Source organism: Fringilla coelebs (assembly GCF_963513975.1).
Source record: "Fringilla coelebs genome assembly, chromosome: 10".
Lineage (NCBI taxonomy): Eukaryota > Metazoa > Chordata > Aves > Passeriformes > Fringillidae > Fringilla > Fringilla coelebs.
Genome location: NC_140036.1, coordinates 16,396,536 through 16,405,547, shown reverse-complemented (window position 1 = coordinate 16,405,547; position 9,012 = coordinate 16,396,536). Strand labels below are relative to the sequence as shown.

The 9,012-nt window shown below is 53.7% G+C and overlaps 1 protein-coding gene across 1 annotated transcript; it reads right to left on the bottom strand.

Moving 5' to 3' along the window:
- Window positions 1-979: 979 nt before the first annotated feature.
- On the bottom strand, window positions 980-6,509 carry B3GNT7 (UDP-GlcNAc:betaGal beta-1,3-N-acetylglucosaminyltransferase 7; the record flags this gene model as incomplete). The annotated part of the gene is made up of 2 exons (XM_084212445.1): window positions 6,259-6,509; window positions 980-2,180 (listed from the first exon to the last, which is right to left on the bottom strand). Exons 1-2 carry the CDS (start codon window positions 6,267-6,269, stop codon window positions 980-982), a joined length of 1,212 nt encoding a protein of 403 aa, XP_084068571.1. The 5' UTR covers window positions 6,270-6,509.
- Between the last annotated feature and the right edge of the window lie 2,503 nt (window positions 6,510-9,012).

The window sequence follows — 9,012 nt, the reverse complement described above, 5'->3', positions numbered from 1 at the left end:
AGAGCCATGGAGGCAGCTGTGCAGCCCAGAGAGTGTCTCCCCACAGCACCCCCTGGGATGCCCAGGAAGTTGGATCCCAGAAGTGACAAATCCCTGGGGCACTCCATGGGAGGCCACCACTTTTCTCCTCCTCTTCCTTGGCCACAGGCAAGGGCAGCTGGCCTAGTCTCTTTCCTGCCAGGAGGAACAAATCCCTGAGGAATTTCAGCTGGGTGCATTCCTCTGAAGACACATGCAGTAAGGCTGCAGAGGGGCTGGGGAGCCAGGCACTGCCCAGGCTGGTGCTGGGAGCCACCGTTTCCTGGGTCCCTCTGACAGGGACAAGGACTCCAGTTCCCCAGCTGCCAGGCTGAAACCCTGATGGGGACTCAGGACTGTTGAGGGCCAGCCTCGGAGAAGAGCCCCTTTCCCCAGCTGCATATGGGGACACAGAGTACTTTGGTGGGGGTGAACCCAATGTGCACAGGGTCAATGTTACCAAGACCTTACACAGAGGAGAAATTTGAAATAACAAATAAAATCCCATGATTTTTGAGTCAGGAGGGGTCAATGCACTTCTTATTGGCAGAACTCCCTTGGAGCATCTACCCTGGATAGCCAGACCCTGAACATCTCAAAAAAATGCCAGTGCCACATCCCTCCCTGCCTCCCTCCACTTCTCCATTCATCATGCTGCTGTGGAAGAGGTACCTAAAGCAGAGCACAAACCTCTTTGCCCTCTCTCCATTTTGTGCTAGACTTGTCATGTTTTGTTGTTTTTTTTCCTCTTTTTCAGCAACCCCCAACCCAGCTGGAGATACGTGAACCACAATACAGTACAGGAACAAACTCTGCCCGTGAGCACAGTGTCTCTGCCCTCCTCACCCCGGAGGGCAGTGCCCCTGAAGGATTTGTGTGCCACCAGCGGAGGCGCACCCCACCCCAGAGCAGGGATCAGTTGTCCCAGCTCCTGCAGTCCCAGCTCTCCAGAGAGACTGAGCTAAAGGACATTGAGTTTTCTTGAGCATGTTAAGTTACTGTGGACCAAGTCCCACATTTGGAGCAACTCTGGAGGCAGCAGTTTATGAACTACCAACATACTCCGGTAAAAACATGGCTCCCTGTTCATCTTGCTGTTCTTGTTTTTCACAATACCAAAAGTCTTGAAGCCCTCGTGCCCAACAGGTGACACTTTAAGGACCTCCAAGCACATCCCTAGGAAGACGTCATCGATGGGGTACAGCTCCAGTGTCTCTGAGGCCTTATGCAGCCTCTTGGCCAGGGCTCCATCCATGATGAATCCCCCACCCCCTGCATAGGGTGGGTAGATGTTTTTGTTGTAGAGGGCACTGGGGATGTAGTACTTGTTCTCCTTCTTACGGATTGGCCTGGCCCTGTAGAGGACATCCCCCACAAAGAGGTCCTCTCCCTCCTTCTTGTCCTCCAGGAACTCCAGGATATTGCTGGGACTCACATACACATCGTCGTCGCCTTTGAAGATGAAGCGAATGTTGTCACAGTAGATGTCAACCCACTTCAGGAAATGGACCTCTTTGAGGGTGAGGTTGAAGAAGCTATCCAGGAAATCCCACTGCAGGATGTCTCCATAGATGTGGTTCTCGTAATCTAGCAGTTTCTGGTGGTTGGCTCTCTCCTCCTCTTTGGAGGCAGTGCCCAGCAAGAACAGCGTCCTGATCCTCTTGCCCTCCACCTCCTTCTCTTGGCCCCAGGTCCTGCGGATGGCCTCGCGGCGGTCGTGCTGAGTGATGATGGACTTGACCACAATGAGCAGGTAGACATCCCCGCTGCACTTCTCTGGGTGGTTGATCAGCATGGGGAAGTAGCGGCAGTGCCGATAGAACAAGAACTGCTGGAAGTTGGGCTCCAGACCTTTGAACCAATCCACCTTGCTCAAGTTCTGGTTGGCCGAGCAGTTGGTAGTGGTGACATCCCAGGATTTTGTTTGCTTTGCTGTCACGCTCTCCTCCTTCACAGGAGCTTTCTCCTTCTTGGTCTTCCAGAAACTGCTGCTGATGGAGAAAGCGTTGTCTCTTTTCTGTGATTTCAAGGGCTCTGAAGGGGGCAGTTCTTTCTGCTGCTGGCCCTGCATGAACTGGTTTGGGGCCATTCCACGCTGCAGCACCGTCACTGTAACGATCAGCAAGAAGGAGAGACAAACTGTTTTGTAGATGGTCTTCTTCCTAAAGGGAAGAGACAAGGGGTTGAGAAGAAGAATATACAGGCTTAAAGAGGCTTGTCTGCAAAAGCACTTCCTTGAGAGGTCATGGGATACTCATAATCTGTGTTCCATCACCTTTTGAGGAGGCAAAACCTTGTGGGAAGAGCTGCAGGACACCTCAATGCATACTCTTCCCAGCTGCATCCTGCTTGTGGGGTGCTTTTGGGGCCGTACCTAACTGTAGGGACAGGCACAAGGTATGTGAGGGTGGTTGCAGTGTCATCTGGTAACCTCAGTACTAAGATCAGGGAAGGGTTCACAGAAAAAATGAAAATGGGCTGAGAGAGAGAGAAGTCAGGGTGAGAGTTTCAGCAAGGCAGCTGTTTCAGAAGAAAGTCCCAAGGGAAACTGCTGTTTCAGCCTTCTGAAAATTGTAGTTTAGGACAAGAGCAGGAGGAAGTTATCTTTTCCACAGAAGCCTTAGCTCCAAGACAGACATACTGTCCATGGCCTAGACTGGCATCACGTTACACAGCACTGACAAACCAGAGCTGGGAAGACTATAAGAATCAACATGAAACTAGCATTGCTGTTTCATCACATCAGGACAAAAAAAGAAAGCCACTTGAGTAAAATTTCATGGTTCAGTGGGAAAAAGACATCCCTAAATCTACCACCACCTTGTGAACCAGTATTTCTGGGGGCACTCCTGGGCATTTGGGCAGCTCTTGGGTGCCGTTGCTTCCTTTGTGGTGATAAGGAGCAACGGATGCAGGGCAGATTAGGTGGGCAGATTTTCCCAGCCTGTGACAAACCAGGTGTCTGCACATCCAGGGTGTGCAGGGCATGAGTAGACCAAACCCAGTTCTTCCTGGGGCTATCCTGCAGCTCTCCTCTGCTGCAGACCTATAGCCCTGGGAAGCTGCTGGCTCAGGGACAAACCCTGGATGGAATTCATGGGGAGCATGAGCGGGATCCTCCTGAGATCCTTGGGACTGCGGGAAGGCTGCACTTGGAGATTATTGATGCACAATTCCTCCTTAGCCTGCTTTTCCATTCAGCTAAAGGTGGGTTTCTCATCTCACTGCCACAGAGGAGGGGAACTGCCCTCTCTGCCCAGCTGCACAATGTAGCTCCTGAGCGCTCAGCTTCCCTCCACAGCTTACACACTTTATCAACTTACTCCTACCTCAGTCCTGCGTGTTCCAGCCACCTGGGCATGGGAGGATGGCAGCTGAGCTCCTTGTCTCCACTCCAAACAGCTTCCCAAGGGCAGCCCCATCTCTGTCTGCTCTGACGCAAGGTGCTTGGCAGTCCTTGAACCCCTTTTTCCTGCCACTGGGTTGTGGAGCTGACAGAGATGTGGCAGTGGTCTTTGGGATGACCCTGTGCCTGTCCATTTCATGTCAGAAGCACATCCCAGCCTGGGTGACACCTACTGGGGACAGCCCTCAGCCCCCTGCTCCTGTCAGAGCCAGAAAAATCCAGAATCATCTCTAGCAGGCAGATGGCACCTTCACTTCAGGACAGTCCAGAGAAGGAGTTTGGGGCTGAAATCTGAAACCTTTAACCCAAGTATTTTCCAGATAACAAAAATGCCCAAAAAGCCGCGAAACTGTCCTAGACCTGGGGATTGGATTGTGATCAGAACCACCATGAAGCTGCTGGAGTTTTGGGCCTCAGGCTGCACCAAAACACCTATGGGACACCCCATAGGTCATCAGACTCACCAGGGCAGGAGACAACACTGTGCTAGGGAATTCCACTCACCCTGAAATGCAGCAATCCCAGATGGGAACCAGGGGCTTTCAGGAGCTCCTGTCTCTGGCTTCGCTCTGAAGCACAAAGAACTTTTGAGCTCGACGTTGTCGTGGGAAAACTGTGATCACTAGTGTGGACTGTGGGAGCGAGCGTGGAAATAAGTAATTAAGGATAAATGGATAGATATTCCTCATCCGGTTTTGTATGTGGCCACTCATCTGAGACTGATGAGGGAGCAGTTCTGATTAGATCTCACCATTCCTTAACCCTCTCCAGCCCTGCCTGCACAGCTTTGAGTTTATTCTTACAAACCCTTCAGTTCCAATACAACTCTACTCCAAGCACAGCCAAACAATGTTTAAAATCTCTCATCCATACCCGGCAATAAAATGCTGCAGAATTTCTGCTGCAGAAATAACCCCTGTCACCCTGTACAGTAATTTCATTTGCATCAATCCCATCCCATCCTGTCCTGTCCCACCACATTCTTACACTCCCCACCATCCAAGGACAACAAGCGATAAAATACTCAGCCTGAAGGATGGCCAGATGTTCCCCAGAAGCCAAAGGGCAGGGAATTACAGATACAAATTTTAACAATTTGCATAGGTAGGGCTGTCACTAACTGGCACAGATGGTCTCAGCCTTGGCAGACTCTGCCTAACAGTGCATGGGTGCACTGACCCCCATTACTCTCCTTGGGACAGAAGGTTCTGACCCAGGGTTGATGGGACAATTCCAGCTTTTATTAGGAGGTAGACTGTCAAGTGGCCTGGGTATGTTTATAGGTGAGGTGTTGCACAACAGCACAGAAACTTATTCCTCCTTCCTTCAGTGGCCCCTGAAGTTCTCACCAGTGCAATTCCTGCTTTGTTACAAGAATCTATTTGGGATTTTTCCTACTAGTCTAACTGCAAACCACCGGGTACCACCAGGTCCAGCAGGAACCAGGAGACCCACAGCCACCCCTGCCCTGCAGAAACCCTGTCCCTGCTCTGCCATGAAAGTGGTGGGGACTGGGAGGACCCTGAGCCACAACCGCAGGCAATTCCCATATCAAACCAAGGATTTGGGGGGGCTGCCATCGGTGCCAGTCAGGTCTGTCTGCCCCAGCTGTTGGTGTTGGTGCCGGTGCCATCAACAGAGCTTTCAAAAGGTCTTAACATGCTCCTCCTCTTCCCTTTTATCCACCAAGGAAACTTCAAAAGCCTCCCTGTGAGGTGGCTTTGCCACCAGGCAGTTAAACATAAACTCCAAATTAGAGGTGGGCAGTATCCCTTTCAGGTGTTCATGCTCGAGGGCAGATGAGGCCCCGGGAGACAGGGCCTCTCTATCCCTATCCCATTCACTTTGGATTCATGTGAAAACCTCTTTGATCCGCCAGCGCTATATATTTATGTGATAGGGGCTTTTGCTGTCCCCTCAGTTAGACCCAGTCACTGGAGGCACCGTCAGTATAGAGTCCTGTCTGTTGGAAGCGCCAAGGATTTGGAGAGGGGATCTTATAAAGGGGCAGATGCTGGGCAGAAAGAACCAAATGTCCCCAGGAGTAGTCTGTGCAATAGCTGAGTGCAATCACCAAGCGGGGCCGCAGCCTCGCCATGCGGGTGCCCGGAGACGCGTCCCCTCCTCATAAAAGCCGTCTGGTTTAAATACAAGGCTGTAAAACCACGCTTCTGGGGAAGGGGCAAGAGCCGAAACCCCGAGTATTGTCCCGGGCGAGGGCATCTGCCCCCAGGCTGGCGCTGCCGTGGGACGGGACTCCACCGGGCAGGGCTGGAGCCCTGCTGCCCCCGGCCCCTCCACGCAAACCAGCTCTTTCAGGGAAAAGCTGGGAAAGGCAACCCCAGGGACTGGGGGGCACCAACCGGCCGCCCCTGCCCGTTGCCCCCATCCGCCTCCCTCCGGGCCGGAGCTCCGGTGCCCCAGGATGGAGAGAAATTCGTGTGGGGAGCGAACCCCCAGAGAGCCTTCTCCGGGTACCGCGGCCACCGAGACCCTGCCTGGGAGCCCCGCGGAGCCGCGGCGGCGGGAGGGTCGCTCCTGGGATGGGGACAGACGGACAGGGGACTAATGACCCGCTCCGTCCTTCGTCGCTTCCGCATGCCCACCGTCCCCATCAGAGCTGCCCTTCCCCGGCCAGCCACCCCCGGGGCGACTCTCGAGCGGGACCCGGTAGGGAGAGCTCCTCGGAGTCCCCCGGCTCCCGGCAGGACGCAGCGTCGGGACGGCAGTGCCGGGCAGCGGTAGCGGAGGACGCGGGACGGAGCCAGCGATGCCGGCATTCGGTGCGGGTGCGGGAGCGGGGCTCGGGCTCCCGCTCCCCGGAGATCACTCACCACTGGAACATGCTGGGAGTGGGACGGGGCGGCCGCTCCGCTGCTGGCCGGGCTGCCCGCGGTCCGGGCGCTTCTCTCTGCACTCTTCCTCCTCCTCCTCTTCTTTTTTCTTTTCTTTTTTTTTTTTTTTTCCTTTTTCTACTTTTTCTCTTTTCCCTCCCCTCTCTCTCCGAGGTGGAGCCTAGAGATGGATGGCAGAGCAGGTAGGTTTAACTCTTGCCCTGCCCCTCTGTCCCGTCCCCCCCGCCCGCCCCGGCAGACAGACACCTCCCCAGTGCTCCCAGGGCAAGGAGTTTAAGGGTGACACCCCACACGTGCCCCTGAGGACCCTCCCCGCTGCTGATGGCACACTCATCAGGATCTGGGAACTCGGGGGCGTCCTAGTCCGGCTCCTCGTGTACGGCGCCCTCTCCGGGGTGCATTAGCTCTGCCCCAGAGTCTTTAATGTGCCTCCTGGGATACCCACCTCTCCTGGGACCCACTCTTCCCCCACGACCCACATCTCACTCAGGGTCCACACCTTGTCAAGGACCAATACTCTGCCCAGGACTCGAGTCTCACCCAGGCATCCACGCTCTGCCCAGGACTCACACATTTCCCGGCACCCACGGCACACCTGGGGGTGTAGGGAGTTGACGGGGAGTTGCTGCAGCAGGAAGGTGCGTGCTCAGCACGCTGGGACCTCTCATGGGTCAATTTCCAATAGCATCACAGCCAGGGGTCCTTTCAAACTGTTCCTTCAGTCCTTGTTCAGATGCGGTTTCCCCAGCATTCCTGCTGGAGCTGAATCAGTGTGGGACATCCCACTGCCCACTAAGAAGCAGATTAAAGACCTTCCTTTCCTTTTAAATGTAACGTTTCAGTTGCAGGTGTTTTTCAGCCCTAAAAATCAGTCCTTCTAATTTCTGATATCTCCCTTTTTTGTCACCCTTCCAATCCCACCAGCTGCTCATGTCTGCCATGAAGCCAGGCTGGGAAGCCTGCAGGAAATTTGCAATATTTCCTTTCCTGTCCAGCAGAGATATCCCAGCCCCTTTCTGAACAGTTCTTCTGCATTTTTCATGATGAGGGTCAGGGTCTCCTACAGCTCTCACAACCCCCTGGACACATTGAGCTTCTCATGGGAAAGGCTTTTCTTTCAAAGACTGGACATGTAAAGGGACCCACACAATCTCTGCTACTCAAACAGCAGAGGTGATACCCAAGAAAACTCCACGTCCAGCTCAGTTTGGGGAGGAAGATATTGTACTGCTTTCTCCAGATCTGTTTCTCTCTCCTTATCTCAGCTTATCACTTTCCCAGGTGCCCTGCAGCTCTGTGTCCTGGGGCCTGTGAAAGCTCCCCAGGAAACATTGCCCAAACAAGCTGCACCAGCTCTACAGCATCCCATGTCCTTATCATCACCAAAAGTCCATACATACCTTTCCTGATTCCTTTTTAGCCTGTTCCCAGTGCCTGTAGGAAAGTCTGTATTTGCTGCACTCGTGGCGCCAAGAAAATCAGGGCCATGAGATTCACTGAGCATCAGCTTAACCAGAACAAGCTGTGAGAAGGACCCACCTCATCCCTACAGGTGCATGCCAGTCCATGGCTGGGAATTCACCCTGCTCTGCAAAGAGGGGCTCACAGTGGAGGAGGACCCCACTGGAGAATGGCCCTTGCACAAACAGGCACAGAGGGATGTGAACAGGAATGCCCTGAGAGCACAACAACCATTTCATCCCTGCAATTTACCCTGGGACCATGATGGGGACAGGGATGGCAGCACCCACTCTTAGGGAGCTGCAGTAAATCCCAAACCACAGCCCGGGGTGCCTGCTGCCATCCCAGGGCACCCAGCAGCCGTGGGTGTGTGGCAGTCTGCCGGCAGGTGCAGGGCTGGCCGTGCTGCAGCCTGCAGGCTGTGCTGCTCCGCTCTGCCGCAGGGTGAGGAGGCTCCTGGGGCACTGCCGCAGGGTGAGGAGGCTCCTGGGGCACTGCCGCAGGGTGAGGAGGCTCCTGGGGCACTGCCACAGGGTGAGGAGGCTCTTGGCAGCCTGGGGCAGGAAGCTGCACCAGCCCTGCTCCCAGCGTCCTGCCTCTCCGGGCTGCTGCTGTGCAGGAAAGCTGTAGGGCTGCAAGCATAGGACTTCTGGATGATTCCATGCTGCTGTGCAGGGTTTTGCTTCAAATAACCCCCTACCCTCACCTGTGTGGGAAAAAGATGCACATCCCACTGCATGACAGTGCTGCACTGTGTGAAGGCTGCAGAAAGCTTTACCTCTGATAATCATTAAAGGCTCGAATTCTATCAGGTCTGGGGCTTCTGATGCCTGGGATAAACACAGTCCTGGGCATCCCTGGCACCACCAGCTCCTGTTTCAAGAATGAACCTGAAAATGAAGCAGTACTGTTTATGATTTTTTTTCATCATTACACAGAAAAGTTTAGCACAAAACCAAGTGTTCAGCTTTTCAGATTCACCCTAGGAAAGCAGAAAAGCAGCAGGAAGAACAAAATCCAGCTAAAAGCATATTTCTTTAAAAAAATCTTACTTCAAACACCCAGCAAGAACAGGTTTCACATGAGCAGCTACAACCACTCTGCTGAGAATGAAACACAAAAAAGAGAAACCTGAATATTTTTATTCACCCCAGCAGACTCAGCCAGCAGCATATCCCTGTCATTCCTGCCCAGCCCTGCCTTCAGCAAAGCAGCTGAATCTGTAGCCTTGCCCTTCCTTCTCTGCAGCACCATGTATTTCTTAGGTCTGAG